At 46.9% G+C, this 23,191-nt stretch overlaps 1 protein-coding gene across 1 annotated transcript in view; it reads left to right on the top strand.

Moving 5' to 3' along the window:
- The window catches only part of LOC147122140 (uncharacterized), a 366,564-nt gene that overhangs the window by 321,349 nt on the left and 22,024 nt on the right, over window positions 1–23,191 (top strand). The window contains exon 19 of the mRNA XM_085982904.1: window positions 21,852–22,637. Coding sequence (XP_085839030.1) covers window positions 21,852–22,627 — 776 coding nt within the window. The 3' untranslated portion in view covers window positions 22,628–22,637. The remainder of the gene's footprint in view (window positions 1–21,851; window positions 22,638–23,191) is intronic.

Consider the following 23,191-nt stretch of genomic DNA (forward strand, 5'->3'; position numbering starts at 1 on the left):
CAAGGGCATCTGCAGTCTCAGTTTCTGACACTCAGCAGCCTTCCCCCAGCCTTGCTGCAGCCACTGGGGTCCCATTACGGAGGAGCTGCAGGGTGGGAAGGGGGCAATTTCGCAAGGGAGGCAGATCACCCTCGAAGGGCAAAAAGTAGGAGGTGTGGCAAAATGTATTTCATTGTTTTATTGAAGGCCGAGGGTCGTGATCGAATTTTTGTTACTGTTTTGGGCATTGTCTCCAGGTTGTGAGAGCCAGTTATGTGAATGACTTTTTTTTGGTGTTTCTTTCTATTACTTTTTCATGCAGCAATGAGACACAGTTTGGGAAATAAAGAAGTGTCTGTATTCAAAATGTGCATGTTTGGTCTTTGCACTCATTGTTGCCTTGACCGGCTTAGGGGTTGCGGGATGGTTTCATTCAGGTTGTTTGAATGGCAGAAGCCATTCCCTCAGAGGGGGCCTAGAAGCGACTTGCTATGAGCCTTTTACGGATGGCCCTTCCACTTTGTGCCTCCCTCCCACCTTGGTGCTGCTCCTCCATCCTCCTCCTCCTCCTCTGCTGGTGCTCCAATGTCTGGTGGCATTGGCTGGGTCCTGAGGATTGCCAGGTTATGCAGCATGCAACACACAACAACGAAGTGGGAGACTCGCTCAGGTGAGTACTGCAGGGCTCCTCCAGAATGGTCCAGACAGCATAACCGTTGCTTGAGCACGCCGATTGTGTGCTCAACGATGTTCCTGGTAGCTTGATGGCTCTCGTTGTATCGTAGCTCAGCAGGGGTGCTGGGCGAACGGAGCGGGATCATCAGCCAGGTGCACACAGTGAAGTGCCAAATAACTGCCTGAATCCATGAGGTTAAAGCTTAAAACTAAAGGCTTTTATTAAGGAAGAACATGGCATCAAGTTAACACAGGGCAACCATCATTCATCACCGACCCAGCCCTTGGTAGAACATTCCAGAAGAGGGGCGGCTAGGGAGGAGCATTAGTGGTTACACCGGTAGAACATTCCAGACATTAACAAGTACAACAACAGACAATACAAATGCCAGAACAGAGAGTTATTTCATCACACACAGGATATCCCTTGTCCCCGAGAAGCCAACCTCCTGGATGAAGTGGTGCCTCGAAAAGGTCTGCCACAGAAGTCTGACGCAGGATGAAGGCATCGTGGCTGCTGCCTGGAAAGTGGGCATTGACAGCGAGTATCAGCTGTCTGTGGTCACAGACCAACTGGACGTTTAAGGAATGGAAGTCCTTTCGGTTGCGGAAATCCTCAGCATTCTCTTGTGGCGTCCGCAAAGCCACATGGGTGCAGTCAATGGTGCCCTGCACCATGGGGAAGCCCGCTATCATCGCAAAGCCCATTGCGCGTTCTTGCTGCTTGCCCGGGGTCATGGGGAAAGAGATGTACTCTTGTCTCCTTTTAAAGAGGGCATTTGTGACCTGACGGATGCAGCAATACACCGCGAACTGGGAGATATTGGCGATGTCCCCAGTAGCGGATTGAAAGGAGCCGGTGGCATAAAAGTTGAGAGCCACTGTTATCTTCACTGCCACTGACAGAGACATCCTGCTCCTCAGTTGAGGCTGCAGATCTGGCTGAAGCAGGTGGCAGAGTTCAGTGACCACCTCCTTGCTGAATCGCAGCCTTCACAAACACTGCTCCTCAGACATGTTAATGTATGAGAACTGTTGGCGAAAATCCTGGGAGGGTAAGGTCTCCTGTACCGACGCCTGTTGGCCCTCCTCTGTCTGGCCATGATTGCCACTCTCTCTCTGCGTCTCTGTGCCCTCTGAATGTGATGGAGAAGGACGATGTTCCCATCCATTGCAGCCCCCATAGTATCTGGGCAATCAAAGTTATGACGGCCAAAAAGCAAAGTACCTGCAAAGTTATGGTCAGAAGCCAAAACTACCTCAAACACCGTTGACTCAATGCAGAAGTCTCTCTTTCTCTCTTTGCCTCTCTCCAAATCTCTCTCTCTCTCTCTCAGAACGAGTGGTGCAAAATGGCTACCACACAAAAGCCAGGAAGAGGCCCCCTTTAAATAGCGCCCACCCCCAGCCCCACAGCGACTGGGAAGCGTTCCAGTCAACCTGTCGTTGGTCGCGCCAGGCGGAAAGGAGGGGGTCGCCACTGAATTTCCGGTCCGGGCCGCCCCAAGGGCGTTGCACTCTCAAATGACGTCAAGATCTGCGTGCGCAGGAGATCGGGCGGTATTGTTTAGCGCCGCCGCAAAATGTCCGGTCAATTTCGCGAAAGGTGCAGATATCACCATGCCCGGGCACCAGTTGGTTTGCGCCCCACTTAGCGCCCTCTTAATGGCGCGAATGGGTGGCGCTACCAACTGAATTTTTCCTCCAAGACGTCTTACTGCAATTATATAGGGCCCTGGCGAGACCACACCTGGAGTATTGTGTACAGTTTTGGTCTCCTTACCTAAGGAAGGATATACTTGCCATAGAGAGAGTGCAACGAAGGTTCACCAGACTGATTCCTGGGATGGGGGGATTGTCCTATTAGGAGAGATTGAGTAGACTAGGCCTATATTCTCTAGAGTTGAGAAGAATGAGAGGTGATCTAATTGAAACATATAAAATTCTTAAGGGGCTTGACAGGGTTAATGCTGGGAAAATGTTTCCCTTGGCTGGGGAATCTAGAAATGGGGTCACAGTCTCAGAATAAGGGGTCGGCCATTTTAGACTGAGATGAGGAGAAATTTCTTCACTCAGAGGGTAGTGAATCTTTGGAATTCTCCACCCCAGAGGGCTGTGGAGGCTCTGTCGTTGAGTATATTCAAGACAGAGATCGATAGATTTTTGAATATTAAAGGAATCAAGGGATATGGGGATAGTGCAGGAAAGTGGAGATGAGGTAGAAGATCAAGCATGATCTTATTGAATGGCGGGGCAGTCTCGAAGGGCCAAATGGCCTACTTCTGCTCCTATTTCCTATGTTCTTATGTTCTCATCCCCGCAGGTAGCAAGTATCTCATACCTATTGGTCAAAGTCAAGGGCCAAGGCTCCTCCATCACTACATCCTGGGTCCCCATACCTTCCTGACTTGCAGTCACAGCCTCCTGTCCCTAATCATTGACGATCTCTAAAGTACTACTTAGCCTAAGGGGTGTGACTGCCTCCTGGAACAAAGTGTCCAGGGAACTGTCCCCCTCCCTGATGCCCCGCAATGCCTGCAGCTCGTACTCCAGCTCAACACTCTGAGCCGAAGTTCCTCGAGCTGCAGACGTGGTTGCTCGGGATCTCGCTGGTCTCCACAAACTCCCACATGCTGCAGTGACGGCACACCATCTGCCCTGCCATGTCTATCTAACCTTCTTTATTTATTTGATTAGTTAATTAATTTTTTTTAATCAATTATTTTAGTTTTATTAATTAATTGGTTTATCTAGTTTTAGTTACTAATTCAATAAAGTTATAGCAATTTACAGTTTCTTAGCTAGTTTAGAGACTCAAAAAAGCTGTAGTACTCACCAACCAATCATCTACTTGCTGTCCTGTTTTGTCACTCCTCAATTTTTTTTTCTCTGCTCCATCCGTCCCCGACCAGATCCGCTCTTGCCGTTGCTCTCGGTGAGTGGACCTCTCTCTCCTCCGCTCTTTATTCCCTTGGCTCTGCTCAGTCCCCAACCAGATCTGTTACATAAGAACATAAGAACATAAGAAATAGGAGCAGGAGTAGGCCAATCGGCCCCTCGAGCCTGCTCCGCCATTCAATAAGATCATGGCTGATCTGATCCTAACCGCCAATCTACTATCACAGAACCATCTCCTGAATCTAACAGAATTAGACACACGAAATAGGAGCAGGATCAGGCTACACGGCCCCTGGGCCCGCTCCGCTACCCACGGGGCCATGACCGATCCGAACCTAGACTCATGTCCAAATTCCTGCCCGCTCCCCATAACCCTTTATTCCCTTTACTTCTAGGAAACTGTCTATTTCTGTTTTAAATTTATGTAATGATGTAGCTTCTACAGCTTTTTGGGGCAGCATATTCCATGGACCTACCACCCTCTGAGTGAAGTAGTTCCTCCTCATCTCAGTTTTGAAAGAGCAGCCCCTTATTCTAAGACTATGCCCCCTAGTTCTAGTTTCACCCATCATCGGGAACATCCTCCCCGCATCCACCCGATCCAACCCCTTCACAATCTTATATGTTTCAATAAGATCGCCTCTCATTCTTCTGAACTCCAATGAGTAGAGTCCCAATCTACTCAACCTCTCCTCATATGTCCATCCCCTCATCCCCGGGATTAACCGAGTGAACCTTCTTTGTACTGACTCGAGAGCAAGTATGTCTTTTCTTAAGTATGGACACCAAAACTGTATGCAGTATTCCAGGTGCGGTCTCACCAATACCTTGTACAACTGAAGCAATACCTCCCTATTTTTATATTCTATCCCCCTAGCAATGAAAGCCAACATTCCATTGGTCTTCTTAATCACTTGCTGCACCTGCATACTAACCTTTTGAGTTTCGTGCACCAGGACCCCCAGATCCCTTTGTACTTCAGTACTTTCCAGTTTCTTGCCATTAAGATAATAACTTGCTCTACGATTTTTCCTGCCAAAGTGCATAACCTCACACTTTCCAGTATTGTATTCCATCTGCCAAATCTCTGCCCACTTACTTAGCCTGTCTATGTCCCCTTGCAGGTTTTTTATGTCCTCCTCACTCACTACTTTCCCTCCCATCTTAGTATCATCTGCAAACTTTGATATGTTACACTCGGTCCCCTCCTCCAAATCGTTAATATAAATTGTAAAGAGTTGGGGACCCAGCACTGACCCCTGTGGAACACCACTAGTTACTGATTGCCAGTCCGAGAATGAACCATTTATCCCAACTCTCTGCCTTCTGTTAGATAGCCAATCCTCTATCCATGCCAGAATATTACCCCCAATCCTGTGATTTTTTATCTTAAGCAATAATCTTTTGTGTGGCACCTTGTCAAATGCCTTTTGGAAGTCTAAATACACTACGTCCACTGGTCCCCCTTTATCCACCCTATATGTTACTTCCTCAAAGAACTCCAGCAAATTTGTCAAACATGACTTCCCCTTCATAAAACCATGCTGACTTTGTCCTATTAAATTATGATTATCCAAATGTCCTGTTACTGTCTCCTTAATAATGGACTCCAATATTTTACCTACCACAGATGTTAGGCTAACCGGTCTATAGTTTCCAGCCTTCTGTCCACTGCCCTTTTTAAATAAGGGCGTTACATTAGCAGTTTTCCAGTCTGCCGGGACCTTTGCTGAGTCCAGGGAGTTTTGGAAAATTATTACCAATGCATCCACAATCCCTACCACCACTTCCCTCAAGACCCTAGGATGTAAGCCATCAGGTCCAGGTGATTTATCTGCCTTGAGTCCCATTATTTTACCGAGTACCACGTCCTTAGTGATTTTGATCGTGTTTAGCTCCTCCCCCCCCCCCCCTATAGCCCCCTGTTTGTCCAGTGTTGGGATATTCTTAGTGTCTTCTACTGTAAAGACTGATACAAAATATTCATTCAGTGTTTTTGCCATCTCCATATTTCCCACCATTAATTTCCCGGTCTCATCCTCTAAGGGACCAACATTTACTTTAGCCACCCTTTTTCTTTTTATATAACTATAAAAACTCTTACTATCTTTTTATATTTTTTGCTAATTTACTTTCATAATCTATCTTCCCTTTCTTAATCAATCTTTTTGTTATTTTTTGCTGTCTTTTAAAGTTTTCCCAATCCTCTATCCTCCCACTAGATTTGACTACCTTATATGCCCTTGTTTTTAGTCGAATGCTATCCTTAATTTCTTTACTTAGCCACGGATGGCTGTCTTTTCTTTTACACCCTTTTCTTCTCAGTGGAATATATATTTTTTGGAAGTTGTAAAATAACTCCTTAAATGTACACCACTGATCATGTATCGTCTTACCCTTTAATCTATTTTCCCAATCCACTCTACTCAATTCCGCTCTCATACCTTCATAGTCTCCTTTATTCAAGCTTAGCACGCTTGTTTGAGATCCAACCTTCTCACCCTCTAATTGAATATGGAATTCAACCATGTTATGGTCACTCATTCCAAGGGGATCCTTTACTAGGACAGTTTTAATTAATCCTGTCTCGTTACACAGGACCAGACCTAAGGTTGCTTGCCCCCTGGTCAGTTCAGTTACATACTGCTCAAGAAACCCATCCCTAATACACTCAATGAACTCATCCTCAAGGCAGCCCTGCCCAATTTGATTTGTCCAATTAATATGATAGTTAAAATCCCCCATAATTATAGATGTTCCCTTATTACAAGCCTCAACTATTTCCTGATTGATACTCCGTCCAACAGAGTTGCTACTGTTCGGAGGCCTATAGACTACGCCCACTGGTGTTTTTTTCCCCTTATTATTCCTTACCTCCACCCAAACTGTTTCATTATCCTGATCTTTTGACCCAATATCATTTCTCTGTATTACAGTGATTCCTTCCTTTATTAACATAGCCACCCCACCTCCCCTTCCTTCCTGCCTGTCCTTCCTGATCATTAAATAACCTGGTATGTTTAATTCCCAGGCATTGTCACCCTGCAGCCATGTTTCTGTAATGGCCACAAGATCATACCCATATGTAGTTATTTGTGCCATTAACTCGTCTATTTTGTTACGAATGCTACGTGCATTCAGATAGAGAACTTTCAAATATGTTCTCAAATACCTTCTGCCCCTTCCTGACACACTCTGGTTTTTAATTTCCCCACTGCTACCTAAGTCTATGACCTTCTCTGTTGTCATTTTTATTATTTGCTCTCTAGGAACCTCCCCTCCACTAGTTAGTTTAAAGCCCTCTCTACAGCCCTAGTATTTTGATCCGCCAGGACTCTAGTCCCAGCACTGGCCAAGTGAAGCCCGTCCCAACGGAACAGCTCCCTCCTGCCCCAGTACTGGTGCCAGTGTCCCAGGAAGCAAAACCCATTTCTCCCACACCAGTCTTTGAGCCACGCATTTAACTCTCTAATTTTATTTGTCCTAGCCAAATTCGCTCGTGGCTCAGGTAATAATCCAGAGATTATTACCCTTGAGGTTCTGTTTTTTAATTTGACCCCTAACTGCTCATACTCCTTTAACAGAACCGGCTTCCTAGTCCTATCTACGTCGTTTGTACCAACATGGACCACGACAACTGGATCCACCCCCTCCCACTGCAAGTTTCTTTCCAGCCCAGAGGAGATGTCCTTAACCCTGGCACCGGGTAGGCAACACAGCCTTCGGGACTCTCGCTCTCGGCTGCAGAGACCTCTATCTATCCCTCTAATAATACTATCCCCTACCACTACAACATTTCTATTTACTCCCCCCTCTTGAATGGCCCCCCGTTCTACGGTGCTGTGGCCAGGTTGCTCATCCTCCCTGCAGTCCCTGCTCCTGTCCCCACAAGGAGTAAGAACCTCGAACCTGTTGGACAAGAGCAAGGGCTGCGGCTCCTCCAGCTCTACCTCCTGGATCCCCGTACCTGCCTCACTCGTAGTCACACCGTCCTGTCCCTGACCATGGGCTACATCTGAATTAATTAACTTCATAGGTGTGACCACCTCCTGATACACAGAGTCCAGGTACTTCTCCCCCTCCCTGATGTGTCGCAGTGTCTGAAGCTCAGACTCCAGCTCATCAACACGGAGCTGGAGTTCCTGTAGCAGCAGACACTTGTCACAGACGTAATCACCGTGAGCCTCAATGTGGTTCACCGGCTCCCACATCTCGCAACAGTAACACATCACCTGCTCCATTCTATGTAATTAATTAAATTTTTTATTGTTAGTTATGGACACCCTCTGCCCGACTTTAGATGCTAGTATCCCCTTTAATTAATTGGATTTAAATTAAATCAATCCCTCTAGTTACACCAGTTAAATGGTTTACCAACAGTCACTCTGCACCAGAAAGGCCTTGGTACACCACAGCAACCTTAAAAACTATAAACCACAGACTTAAAGTTTTAAAACGAGAGAAATACTCCAACCAATCACCTACCTGTTTAGTGGTGACGTCACACCTTGAATACTTTTGACCTCTCTCCTTGCCTGAGATTGGAGATTGGTACGCCTACCTGAGCCTCTGGGGCCTCTTGGAGTCGCTCTGCCGCGCTGCTCCGCCTCCACCCGCTGCCGATGCCGCACTGAGGCCTACCTGAGCCTCTGGGGCCTCTTGTCGTCGCTCTCGTTCTCGTCGCTGCTCTCAAGCTGCTAAATGGGGCCCAAGACCCTTCCCAGGCCAAAGATACAAAAGTTGCTTTGTTCTTCAGCTCATAAGGGTGTATACATAATTTTAAGTATAGGTAAGCAATCTCTTTTGGGATCATTTACCTTAACCTGGACAAAGTCTGTAACCATTCCCAGGGCCTCAACAGAATTCATGCCAGTTCTAAGCTGGCAACAGTTCTTTTGAGGCTTTACAAAGACATAATGGGCAGCATTCCAATGGTCACTTGCTACTCCCCAGACACATCCATTTGATGTTGGGGAGGTGAGAGAGAACTTGGGGCAGGACTTAATTGGTGCAGAATCCCACTGTATCCGGGTTCCTCTCCCAAATTCAAGCCCTTGTTGAGTGATTCCCCCAATTTCTACTCTGCAGCCAATCAGAATTTCAAGCCTTTAGAAATGTCCGTACAAAAATCAGATATCCCTAATCTGGGAATTTGTACTGCTTTGGTTGAGTTGTCAGCGGAGGAAGGCATGTCCAGTGAGGTGAGGCCTACCGACCTCCACATGGGAGAATGTATCCCTTACTGGTGGGATCCAAACCAGTATTGGTCTAAACCTCAGAAGAACCCTACAGGCAATTTTTTTTTAAATTCGGGATTGTCCCCCTTGCTCGGGTGCCGAGAAGAGAATGGGCAGATGCTGGAGTTTCTGGCTGTATGGGACGGTTGGCATAAGGAATGCGCCCGTAGTGGTGTCGTAGTTAGTTTATACTGCCTGCCCCATGCTGAGAAAGTGCCCTCCCGTTGATCTCATGAACTCCAGCGGGGTCAGCTCTGCAAGGTACCGGTTTCAGGAAGACATAGACAGTATAGTAGAGTGAGAAAACAGGTGGAAGATGCAATTTAATGCGGCTAAGTGTGAGATAATACATTTTGGAATGAAAATGAGTGAGTATACACTCAATGGAAAGATGTTGAAAGGTATGGGTGAGTAGAGATAGGTTCAAATACATTACCCTAGAAATTTGACTGCACCCGAATCAGGGCACAATCCTGATGCTGCACATGCCCAATGAAGCCGGCAGCAAATTGGCCCCGATCTCATTAGGATAGTACTGGTGAGATGCAGGTGCCAGTCATGGCCCCAGAGGTAGGTTGCTGGAGGGGAGCGGGGGTGGCCAAATGCAGCAAGTTCAGCTACCTCGGATGTCGGCCGAGAACCTAGAGAGAGTTTGGGGGGAGGAGGCAATCGGGAGGGGGCGAAGGTCAGCAGTACTCTCGTTTTTAATGTGGAGCCGGGTGGAGCAGTCCTGCTCCTCCTGGCTACACAAGGTAAGTAAAAACTTGAAACTTACCTTTTGGGTCCCTTTTAAGGACCATTGGTTTGGCTTCTGTATGCCTGATAAAACTGACCATGGCATGCACGGCGCATTTTTTAAAATTCATTTGCGGGATGTCGGCATCGCTGGCAAGGCCAGCAGTTATTGCCCATCCCTAATTGCTCTATTGCGCTTGAGAAGGAGGTGGTGAGTTGCCTTCTTGAACCACTGCAGTCCTTGTGAAGGTACTCCAACAGTGCTGTTAGGTAGGGAGTTCCAGGATTTTGATCCATCGACGATGAAGGAACGGCGATAAATCTCCAAGTCAGGATGGTGTGTGACTTGGAGGTGATGGTATTCCCAAGCGCCTGCTGCCCGTGTCCTTCTAGGTGGTAGGGGTCGCTGATTTGGGAGATGCTGTTGAAGAAGCCATGGTCAGTTGCTGCAGTGCATCGTGTAGATGGTACACACTGCAACCATGGTGTGCTGGTGGTGAAGGGAGTGAATGTTTAAGGCGGTGGCTGGGGTGCCAATCAAGCGGGCTGCTTTGTCCTGGATAGTCTCGAGCTTCTTGAATGTTGTTGGAGCTGCACTCGTCCAGGCAAGTGGAGAGTATTCCATCAGTGAACATCCCCACTTCTGACCTTATGATGGAGGCAAGGTCATTGATGAAGCAGCTGAAGATGGCTGGGCCTCGGACACTGCCCTGAGGAACTCCTGCAGCAGTGTTCTGAGGCTGAGATGATTGGCCTCCAAAAACCACAACCATCGTCCTTTGTGCTAGGTATGACTAGCCAGTGGAGAGATTTCCCCCTGATTCCCATTGACTTCAATTATACTCGGGCTCCTTGAAGCCACACTCGGTCAAACGCTGCCTTGATGTCAAGGGCAGTCACTCTCGCCTTTCCTCTGGAATTCAGCTCTCTTGTCCATGTTTGGACCAAGGCTGTAATGAGGTCTGGAACCGAGTGTTCCTGGTGGAACCCAAACACCACCATTCACGACTGGATGTGGCAGGACTGCAGAGCTTTGATCTGATTTGTTGGTTATGGGATCGTTTAGCTCTGTCTATACCATGCTTTTTTAAAATTTGTTTATGGAATGTGGGCGTTGCCAGCAAGGCCAGCATTTATTACCCATCCCTAATTGCCCTTGAGAAGGTGGTGGTGAGCCGCCTTCTTGATCCGCTGCAGTCCATGTGGTGAAGGTACTCCCACAGTGCTGTTAGGGAGGGAGTTCCAGGATTTTGACTCAGCGACAAAGAAGGATCGGCAATATACTTCTAAGTCAGGATGGAGGGGGACTTGGAGGTGGTGGTGTTCCTATGCACCTGCTGCCATTGTCCTTCTAGTTGGAAGAGGTCGCTGCTTCCATTTTTTAGCCTGCATGTGTTGTAGCTTCACCAGGTTGACACCTCATTTTCCTATACGTCTGGTGCTACACCTGGCATGTTTTTCCACACTCCTCACTGAACCAGGGTTGATCGCCTGGTTTGATGGTAAGGGTAGAGTGAGGGATATGCCAGGCCATGAGATTACCGGTTGTGGTGGAATACAATTCTGCTGCTGCTAATGGCCCACAGCACCTCACGGATACCCAGTTTTGAGCTGTTAGATCAGTTCTGAATCTATCCTATTTGGTATGATGGTAGTGCCACACAACATGATGGAAGGTGTGTGCGCATGCTGCTCGCCACATTGGGCACTTGAGCACCCGTTTTACGTAATCAAATTTCTAGGCCTTTATCTCTGAAAGTGTAAGTGCAGATAGATAGTCATAATGAAGGCCAGCAATACTTTGGGTTTTACAAATAGGGGCATAGAATATGAGTAATGCTATATTTGTACAAAATATTGGTTAGGCCACAGTTGGAATACTGTATACAGATTTGGGCACCCCATTTTAGAAAGGGCATTAAAGACAGTGTGGCATTACCACATTGGGGAAACACTGTGTGTATGTAGATAAACCTGTATAATCCCCTTTTAACTGCTGTATTCCCCTCCCCCCGCAAGACATTTGCAAGCCGAGAGGAATAAGGCATGTTCAGACTTGCCTGCTGGTTAGAGAAGGAAAACCAATCAGGTTCCAGCAGGTGACCAATCCGTGAGTCATCACAGGTTCGCGGGCTTTACGAATTCTGTATTGTGAGAGTTGGAGTAAAGACCTATTTCTTGTAGCTCGCTGTGTTGCCTATTTCTTTACGCGGGAGACTGTAGTCTCCCACAACAGTATAGATTCACCAGGATGATTCCAGGGATGGGAAAACTATGGCCAGAAAATTCATTCGAGCGCCACCCACGTCAACGGCGTTACTTCACCAGAAATGTGCCAGAAACCTCATTTACACGTGTAAATAGGATTTCCGCTGCACTTCCAGCAAAGTTTTGCCAGTCAAGTAAGAGCAGCTATGAGGAATTTCCCATCCTATAGTTATGAGGAGAGACTTGAGGTACTGGGACTGTTTCCACTGGAGAAAAGAAGGTTAAGAGGAGATTTAATCAATAGTCTAGAAATTCAGGGGTTTAGCGCAACCCGTTACCGCCAGATTCGGGGGGGAGGGGGAAAATGGCGACTGCCACTCTTTTGCCCATTGCCAGCAGGTCCCACGGCACCCCCCATTTTCGGATGGCGGACAGCACTGCCGATGTCGGCACTCGCTAAAATTATGTAAATGATGCATATCATGACGTCAGTGAATGTGCAACACTCACTTAATGTTCGATCTGCGAGTTTTGCCTTCGCCGCTCCACTTACCGGCATGCCTTAAGTGCGATGTGCTGAGCAAGCGTTGAGAAGCAGGATGGAGGCTCCAGCAGCAGTATTTAAAGGGATATTGCACCTGACAGGTTTCTGCAGTTTGACTGGCTCTGTGCAATTTTCTGCAACTCCAGCAGTTTTATTAAATTCTTTCAAGGTTCCAATGTAACAGGTGGTGTTGCAAGTGGCGCATGCCTTCACTCTTATTTAAAGGCTTCTACTCACAACACTTGCTCACAGTCAGGGGGGATCTACTTTCAGTTCCCCTCGCGCTCGGGTATCTTCAGGAGAGGGAGCAGAGGCAGCTGAGAAGATGGGCACAGAGGGAGGAGGAGGAGGACTCTCAACAGGAGGCCTTACCCACCTAGGATCTTCTCGAGAGCACTTCTCTTATATCCACTTAAGCGAGGAGCAATGTATTAGGAGGCTCCGTTTCACCAAGGAGTGGGGTCACAGAACTCTGTCACCAGACCTGCAGCCTCAGAGCAGGGCGACCACAGCTCTCCCAGTGGCAGTCAAGGTCACCATAGCCCTCAAATTCTTTGCCAGCGGATCCTTCCCGTCTGCAGCAGGAGACACAGCGAACATCTCACACTTTGCCGTCCATCGCTGCAGCGGGGAGGTCACTGAGGCTCACCAGGAGACGGGACTACGTTTTCTTCGCTCTGAGCAGAGAGAAGAAGGACAAGCGTGCATGTGGCTTTGCCATGATAGCGGGCTTCCCCATGGTGCAGGGCGCCATCGACAGCACCCGTGTGGCTTTGCGGGCGTTGCATAACAATCCTCAGATCCTGGGAAAATGCTGGAATCCATTATTAAGGAAGTAGTAGCAAGACATTTAGAAAATCATAATACAATCAAGCAGAGTCAACATGGTTTTATGAAAAGGAAATCATGTTTGACAAATCTTTTAGAGTTCTTTGGGGATGTAACGAGTAGGGTGGATAAAGGAGAACCAGTAGATGTAGTGTATTTGGATTTCCAAAAGGCAGTTGATAAGGTGTCACATAAAAGGTTACTGCACAAGATAAGAACTCATACGTTGGGGGTAATATATTAGCATGGATAGAGGATTGGCTAACTAACAGAAAACAGAGAGTCAGGATAAATGGGTCATTTTCAGGTTGGCAAACTGTAACTAGGGTGCTGCAGGGATTAATGCTGGGGCCTCAACTATTTACAATCTTATATTAATGACTTGGATGAAGGGACCGAGTGTACTGTAGCCAAATTTATTGACGATACAAAGATAGGTGGGGAAGCAAGATGTGAGGAGGACACAGAGTCTGCAAAGGGATATAGATAGGTTAAGTGAGTGGGCAAAAAATTGGCAGATGGAGTATAATGTGGGAAAATGTGAGGTTATCCACTTTGGCAGACAGAATAGAAAAGCAAAACATTATTTGAATGGAGAGAGACTACAGAATGCTGTGGTACAGAGGAATCTGGGTGTCCATGTACATGAAACACAAAAAGCATGCAGGTACAGCAAGTAATTAGGAAGGCAAATGGAATGCTGGCCTTTATTGCAAGGGGGATGGAGTATAAAAGTAGGGAAGTCTTACTACAACTGTACAGGGTGTTGGTGAGACCACACCTAGAGTACTGCGTACAGTTTTGGTTTCCTTATTTAAGGAAGGATATGCTTGCATTGGAGGTAGTTCAAAGAAGGTTCACTAAGTTGATTCATAGGATGAAGGGGTTGTCTTATGAGGAAAGGTTGAGCCTATACTCACTGGAGTTTAGAAGAATGAGAGGTGATCTCATTGAAACATAGGATTCTGAGGGGGCTTGACAGGATAGATGCTGAGAGGATGTTTCCCCTCGTGGGGGAATCTAGAACTAGGGGCCATAGTTTCAGAATAAGGGTCGCCCATTTAAGACAGAGCTGAGGAGGAATTTCTTCACTGAGGGTCGTGAATCTTTGGAATTCTCTAACCCAGAGAGCTGTGGAGGCTGTGTCATTGAATATATTCAAGGCTGAGATAGACGGATTTTTGAACTACAGGGGAGTCGAGGGTTATGGTGAACAGGCAGAAAATTGGAGTTGAGGCCAAGATCAGATCAGCCATGATATCATTGAATGGCAGAGCAGGCTCGAGGGCCCGAATAGCCTACTCCTGCTCCTGTTTCTTATGTTCTTATGAGATCTTCCGGAACCGTAAAGACTACCACTCACTTAATGTGCAGTTGTTGTGTGACCAAGCCCAGCGTTTACTGATGGCCAGTGTCCATGCTCTTGGCAACAGCCATGATGCCTTCATCCTGTGTCAGTCGGTGTGCCAGCAATCTTCCAGCCACCACCTGAAACTCGAGGATGGCAGTTCGGAGACAAGGGCTATCTGTTTTGCACCTGGCTGATGTCTCCCCTCCGCAACCCCAGCACTCATATAATGGGAGCCATGCTTTCACCAGGAACATCATCGAGCAGACCATCGGGCTACTGAAGCAACGGTTCCTCTGCCTTGACCGCTCGGGAGGAGCCCTCCAGTACTTGGCAGAGCGGGTTTCCCATTTCGTGGTGGTCTGCTGAATGTTTCACAACTTGGCCATCATGATGGCCCAGGGATTGCGGAACCACCTTAGGAGGAGGAGGAGGAAGGGAGGAGGCAGGCAGCTAATCCCCCTTTGGGACGGGCTGTCCATGAACACCTCATCAGACTCCGATTCCAATGAATGAAACCCCAGATCCCCGTTGCTCACCACATCCCCATCTTACATCACAGCATCCTCCTGGGCACAAAGCTTAAATGAGAGCCACCACAAAAACAAAATTAATACATTTATCAAAATCAATTTGCACATACAATATGAACCAATCACCCTTGTGCAATCCCTTGGTGGCTGTCGTTCGGGTGCCCTTTCCTGATCTAGTGGTCCTACAAATGCTCCCCCAGTTGCTGCAGCATAGCTGGTGGAAGGCTGCTGAGTTTCCATGGGCGAGACTTCACATGACCTTGCAGGACAACTATGGGCAGCTCTGGCACTAGAAGGCCTGGCTGTAGACTGCACCATCTCGGCATGGGCGGCAGCAGTCTGGGCTGGCTGGCTGACAGGCAGCGGCAAGGACAATGGCTGAGTGGAAGTGGTGGGAACAAGAATGCTGTCATCCTGAGAGAGGACAGCAGGGTCCTGACCCCTGGGGCGGCGCCTCAGCATTCCGAGCAAGCCCCAGTCGACAGTGGTAAACCCAGCCACGATGGCAGCAGTCTGAGCTTTGGTGGCAGCAAACTGAGATTGCTTGAGAGCAGTCTGAGCTTGGGTGGCATCAAGCTAAGACTTCTAGAGTGCGGTCTGTGCTTTCGCTGCAGCACTAAGATGTTGGGTCGCTTCCGTCTGTGCTGCAATAGCAGCCGTGACATCGCCCATCACATGCAGCATCAGTCTGGGTCGACATGGTCTCTTCTGGAGTTTTCCATCATTTCTCAGCCTGGAAATCTTGGGCTCCGTACAATGTTGGAGGCGGACTCCTCCACACTCGTTGACATTACCAAGAGACTCTTGAGCAAGCTTAAGATTGCACCGAGCAATTCGGTGTGCATGTCCATCACCGTTCTTCTGAAGGCTGCCCCATTGAGGTCCTCATCCGAGTCCTGTGCATCCGAACTTGCCCTCTGGGGAGCTGGACCCTGAGCTACCCTTTCTTCCTGGCCTTGCTGTAGCCCATTCTTGCCTTGTATCTCACCCTGTGCAGATCCCGCTTCTACACTAGCCTCTAAAGTAAGCGCAGTGTCAGTTTCTGAGCTGGTGTCTGCGAGTGACAAATGCAGTGACACTGTCTTCTACTTCTTCTCCCCCCTTGCTCTCCTGCATCGCCTCGGGGATAGGCTGGTCTGGTGCTTGGTCTTGATCAGCTGAAAGCAGAAAGCTAGAAGAGTTGGGTTACGGTGAGGGGAGTGGGGAGGAAAGCAAGTTATGCGTGCATACAGCATCAGCAGCTTGAACGTGAGAAGAGATTGTGGTATGAGGGGGAAGTGGGATGTGAGAAGAAGGATAAGGAATGAGCATACCTTTGTTGCCCCCAAGGGCTTCCACCTTGCCAGTTACGACGGCCTCCATGATCTCCCACCCAATGATTTCCAGAACTCGCTCCTCCAGTTGGCTTAGGTCCTGGATGGCAGCTTGCTCCCCGCCTGTTTGCCGCTGCTCCCTCCTGTTATGCGTGACCTTGGCCTGCAAGAGAAAGGGAAGTGTGTGAGTGAGTGTGGTGCAATGTGTTTGGGTGATGTGCCTGCCATAGTGAATAGCTGTCAGTGTGTGTGCAAGGTGTGAGATATGGGTGTGAGTGTTGCAGCAGTGGTAAGGTTGTGATGATGAAGTGAAGCTATGATTTCTGGGTCTGAGTGGTGAAACATAGACATAGAAAAATAGGAGCAGGAGTAGGCCATTTGGCCCTTTGAGCCTCCTCCGCCATTCAATATGATCATGGCTGATCCTCTATCTCAATACCATATTCCCGCTCTCTCCCCATACCCCTTGATGCCTTTTGTGTCTAGAAATCTATCTATCTCCTTCTTAAATATATTCAGTGACTTGGCCTCCACATCCTTCTGTGGTAGAGAATTCCACACGTTCACCACCCTCTGAGTGAAGAAATTTCTCCTCATCTCAGTCCTAAATGTCCTACCCTGTCTCCTGAGACTGTGACCCCTCGTTCTAGACCCCCCAGCCAGGGGAAATATCCTCCCTGCATCCAGTCTGTCTAGCCCTGTCAGAATTTTATATGTTTCAATGCGATCCCCTCTCATCTTCTAAGCTCTAGTGAATACAGGCCTAGTCGACCCAATCTCTCCTCATACGACAGTCCTGCCACCCCAGGAATCAGTCTGGTGAACCTTCGCTGCACTCCCTCTATGGCAAGTATATCCTTTCTTAGGTAAGGAGACCAAAACTGCACATAGTATGCCAGGTGTGGTCTCACCAAGGCCCTGTACGACTGTAGTAAGACATCCTTGCTCCTGTACTCAAATCCTCTTGCAATGAAGGCCAACATACCATTTGCCTTCCTAACTGCTTGCTGCACCTGCATATTTGCTTTCAGTGACTGGTGTACAAGGACACCCAGGTCCCTTTGTACATCAGCATTTCCCAATCTATCATCATTTAAATAATATTTTACCTTTCTGTTCTTCCTACCGAAGTGGATAACTTCACATTTATCCACATTATACTGCATCTGCCATGTATTTGCCCACTCACTCAACTTGTCTAAATCACCTTGAAGCCTCTTTGCATCCTTCTCACAACTCACAATCCCACCTAGTTTCGTGTCGTCAGCAAACTTGGAAATATTACATTTGGTTCCCTCATCCAAATCATTGATATATATTGTTAATAGCTGGGGTCCAAGCACTGATCCCTGCGGTACCCCACTAGTCACCGCCTGCCACCCTGAAAACCCCCCCTTTATTCCTACTCTCTGTTTCCTCTCTGTTAACCAATTTTCAATCCATGCCAGTATATTAGCCCCAATCCCATGTGCTTTAATTTTGCACACTAACCTCTTATGTGGGACTTTATCAAAGGCCTTCTGAAAATCCAAATACACCACATCCACTGGTTCTCTCTTACTTATTCTACCAGTTACATCCTCAAAAAACTCCAGTAGGTTTGTCAAACATGATTTCCATTTCATAAATCCATGTTGACTTTGTCTAATCCCGTTGATATTTTCTAAGTGTCCTGTTATCACATCCTTTATAATAGACTCTAGCATTTTCCCTGCTACTGATGTTAGGCTAACTGGTCTGTAGTTCCATGTTTTCTCTCTCCCTCCTTTTTTAAATAGTGGGGTTACATTTGCCACCCTCCAATCTGCAGGAACTGTTCCATAATCTATAGAATTTTGGAAGATGACAACCAATGCATCCACTATTTCTATGGCTACCTCTTTTAGTACTCTGGGATGCAGATTATCAGGCCCTGGGGATTTATCAGCTGTCAGTCCCATTAATTTCTCCAGCACTATTTTTTTACTAATACTAATTTCCTTTAATTCCTCCTTCTCACTAGACCCTTGGTTCCCTAGCATTTCTGGGAAGTTATTTGTGTCCTTTTCCGTGAAGACAGAACCAAAGTATTTGTTTAATTGCCCAGCCATTTCCTTGTTCCCCATTATAAATTCTCCTGTTTTTGACTGTAAGGGACCTACATTTGTCTTCACTAATCTTTTTCTTTTTACATACTTGTAGAAGCTTTTACCATCCGCTTTTATGTTCCTTGCAAGTTTACTCTCGTACTCTATTTTTCCCCTCTTTATCAATCTCTTGGTCCTTTTTTGCTGAACTCTAAACTGCTCCCAATCCTCAAGCTTGCTACTTTTTCTTGCAACTTTATATGACTCCTCTTTGGATCTAATACTATACTTAATTTCTTTTGTTAGCCATGGTTGGGCCGCTTTTCCTTTTGTGAAAGGTAGAGATTGTTGGTGGGGGTGTGGTGCATTGAGCAGTGTGTGAGGCTTGTGATGCAGATGGTGGGATATGGCATTTTCTGAAGCCTTCACTCACCTTGACCTGCCATGTGAGGTCATTAAACTTCTTGCAGCACTGGCTCACCAACCTGGGGACCACAGTGCTGGCCGTCACATAGGTGGCTATCTCCTGCCAGAGCCTTCGAGATGTATGTGGCGAGGGCTTCCTGCCTATCTGCAGGAAGAGGACAACCCGCCTCCTCTCCAGGACCACCACCAGTGCCTCATGAGTCGCGTGTGAGAATCTGCTGGCTTTCTCCCTGTGCTGAAGCTCAGCCATCTGTTTCCACTGCCGTCTACTTCCAGGTGAAGTTGGAACTGGACTGACAATGAGGTGCTGTAGCATTAATGCACCTCCCCTTTAAGTACTGAATAAAGCCTGTGCCAAACATGACTGTGAATTAGTCTGGGCCCGATATTGACCCATCTATTGAGCGGGAAGCCAATGAGCAGCGGTTTTAGCGCTGAGATCAAGATTATAATCATGTTAATGAGGACTGAGCGCAAGTTTTGCGTGCTACCTAGACTATTTTGACCTGGCGTAGCTTAACATCATTGGGCTTTCATGCTGCCCGTTTCATGGCCATATCCAATTTCTAGGCCATTGTTTCTAAAATTATGAAGCATTTGGATAGAATGAATAGGGAAAGAAAACTTTCTCTGGTTGGGGTGAGAGTAATGAGGGGGATCATCAATTTATAAGTATCACTAAGAGAGTGAGGATTGTGGTTAGAAGAACATTCTTTACACAGTGGATTGTTAGAATGATTTGCCACAGGGAGTGGTTGAGGCAGAGATCATTGCTTCATTTAAGGAAACATTGGATAAATATTTGAAGCAGAGGATGATACAGGGCTACAGGGAGAGTTTGAGACAGGGGCCAGAATTTTCCAGGGTGGTGGTAGGCGCAATCGGTGGCAGGTGGGAAAGTTGTTATTTTTGACAGCGGGTCAGGAACCTGCTGTCATCCCTCCCTCATGCGCCTTTCCCCTCAGAATCGGACCACGATGAGCCCCAACAACAGCAGCACCAGCAGCACCAACAACAACACCAACATTCTCCGCAATCACCTGTGCTGCACAGGACAGAGAGTATCAGCACCCAAGCACATTGCTGCCCGGAAGGCCAGGGATGGGCTCATCATTGCCAGATTTAGTTAACTTTGCGCTGTACACCCATATGGCTGCCACATGATGCGCTAGGTTGGCACCACCCCACACCAACACCATAAAGCATCCCTACAATGATCAAGCCATTCCTATCACACTCATCACCATTGCAGGTGGTACCGTTATGTTTCACCATTCACGCCACAGAAGTGCCAGGCAATGACTATCTCCAACAAGCAAGAGTCTAACCACTGCCCCTTGACATTCAATGGCATTACCATCACTGAATCCCCCACCATCAACATCCTGGGGGTCACCATTGACCAGAAACTTAACTGGAAAAGCCACGTAAATACTGTGGCTTCAAAAGCAGGTCAGAGCCTAGGTATTCTGTGGCGAGTGTCTCACCTCCTGACTCCCCAAAGCCTTTCCACCATCTACAAGGAACAAGTCAAGAGTGTGGTGGAATACTCTCCACTTACCTGGATGAGTGCAGCTCCAACAACACTCAAGAAGCTTGACACCATCCAAGACAAAGCAGCCCGCTTGATTGGCACCCCATCCACCACCTTAAACATTCACTTCCTCCACCACCAGCGTACCGTGGCTGCAGTGTGTACCATCTACAAGATGTACTGCAGCAACTCACCAAGGCTTCTTTGGCAGTACCTTCCAAACCCGCGACCTCTTCCACCTAGAAGGACAAGGGCAGCAGGCGCATGGGAACACCACCACCTTCAAGTTCCCCTCCAAGTCACACACCATCCTGACTTGGAAATATATCACGATCCTTTATCGTCGCTGGGTCAAAATCCTGGAACTCCCTACCTGACTGCACTGTGGGAGTACCTTCACCCCATGGACTGCAGCAGTTCAAGAAGGCGGCTCACCACCACCTTCTCAAGGGCAATTAGGGATGGGCAATAAATGCTGGCCTTGCCAGCGATGCCCACATCCCATAAACGAATAAAAAAATATATTCACTGCAACTCTGCCACTTCTAAAGGTGCACACAAATCTGTCCAAGACCGGAAAGTGTTGAAAATAAAGATTTTTATGTTTGACATCACATTAACAGAAACTTTACATTGGATAAAACACCCAAGTGGCTACCCTTGTGTGTTGTTAGTTGGTATGATTGCACTAGAATGAGGGTGAGTGTGAGGGGTAGCTAGTGAGATGGGGATGTGATAATGTAGATAGAGAGGGATGGGTGGAGGTGCAAGGTACGTTGGTGTAAGTAAGGATGTGCAGGAGTAGGGTAGGGAAGGTAAAGTAATGGAGAACCTGGGTGCAACCCTCTGCCTCTGTGCAGGCATTGTCAGTGTTTGCAGCACACCAATGCTGTAGTGCACTGACAGCACAATGTTAGATTAAATTTCAAATCTAATGCGGCCATGCTCCCTTTAAATATCCCACGAATGACGTCACCAGACCCACTCCATCTCATTGGGCCGGGTAATGAGCTGGGCGGGCTTAATAGGCCCCAGTAAGGTAAGTTAATTTTCAACAGCGCGACCTCCCACGGACAGCACCCGCACCAGACCTGCCGAGGTAGGCAAAATTCCAGCCAGGGGATTAGTATTGGATGCACTAGCATGAAGCCAGCACAGACACCATTGGCCAAATGGCTTCCTTCTGTGCTGTAAACTTTTATGGTTCTATGATTTTAACTGAACTCTGGAAGAAATTATCATGACCGTCAGTAAGCAGTTTCACTATGTGCATTTGCACTCTGCCTCAGTCTTGCTTATGCAATATTGCACCCAAGTTGCCATTATGCCTGAGAGTGCTTCATGCTGACACTAGGTGGCAAAAAGTGCAAGCATTTGATTCCCATCACTAACGTTCTTTACTTTGTTGGACAGAAAATTTCACACACAAATTTAGTTTAGAAAAAAATGTTGGAAATAAACAGAAGAACAAAGCAGTCACTTATTTTCTTCAGAACTAATTATAAATATATATATATATTTGTTTAGCTGATGGAACAAAACCCTCAGAGGACAACAGAAGTAGTAGTTCTACAAGCGAAGGACCAAGTAAAGAGATGATTCAAGCAATATCGGAAAACTGTAGTGTAGAGAACGGTAAAGCTGACATTCAGTATGATTGCCAATGTAAATATTTTGTTGATAGCATGCCATCATCTGACAGCGATAGTATGACAAATAGAAATTTACCACCAAGTTCTCAGTCCGATTCAACAAAATCTTCAATTTTAAAAGATGATGATTTTGAAAATGCCACTGCCTGCGGTTCAGCTGTCAAAGGATGGGAGATACCAAGCCCAATGACAAATGAGGACTTACTAGACAGGAAGCACTATTATTTAGTGAGCATTGATAAACTTAAATCTGCAACTCACAGAGAAGAATTCCAAACAGATGACTTACCAACTCAGAATGACTTCATAGATGAATACTGCTCTGAAACTTCTTCCCAAGCCATTCTGCAGTGTGATGTGTTCAACTGTGATTGCGATACAAGTAGTCAATCCACAGATAGTTCTAGTTCATGTGCTGAAGAATCAACATATTGTGCTCTAAATAACATTTCTTTAGAAGACAACTGTGATACTCTTGTTTTCATTCCGAGGAGACCGACTGACTGTCATCTTCCACAAGTCCGTGCTGTACAGGATGACTGCAGTGAAAATTCTTGTGTGAAGGAGCAAAAACTGGTCTTCCCACGACATAGCAAGAGTGGTGCAGTCATTTATCGACTTTGTGAGCCTGAAGCTGTACCCAAGGACTAGATATGAAGTGGTAGGTCACAAAATGTGAATCACTGAACTTAAGTCATATTAACGGAATGGTACTGGAGTTCCGTTTTACTCTGTTAGCCTTTATCAATGGGAGTGAAGACAAAGTATAAAATAATTTTTTAATATTTTTCTCTAAGGTATAAAAATAAAATGTTTACTGATGTTTCTATTTTGTCAAAAATTAGACAAAATGAGTTATTGTATATGTGTGTTATTGATGCGAGTGCAGAGAATTAACTAGAGGGTGAAATTCCTCTTTTAACATAAAACAGGAGTGTACCCATTTTTCTCCTTAATTAATGACCTGTCATCAATTGGCCATGGCTCAGTGGTAGCACTCTCACCTCGGAGTCAGAAGGTTGAGCACTGCAGAGACTCGAGCACAAAATCTAGGCTGACACTCCAGTGCAGTACTGAGAGAGTGCTGCGCTGTCGGTGGTGCCATCTTTCAGATGAGACATTAAACCGAGGCCCTGTCTGCCCTCTCAGATAGACGGAAAAGATCCCATGGTACTATTTCGAAGAAGAACAGGGGAGTTCTCTGTTGTGTCTGTG

Source organism: Somniosus microcephalus, chromosome 3, assembly GCF_052327205.1.
Source record: "Somniosus microcephalus isolate GS21.2 chromosome 3, FLI_Smic_1.0, whole genome shotgun sequence".
Lineage (NCBI taxonomy): Eukaryota > Metazoa > Chordata > Chondrichthyes > Squaliformes > Somniosidae > Somniosus > Somniosus microcephalus.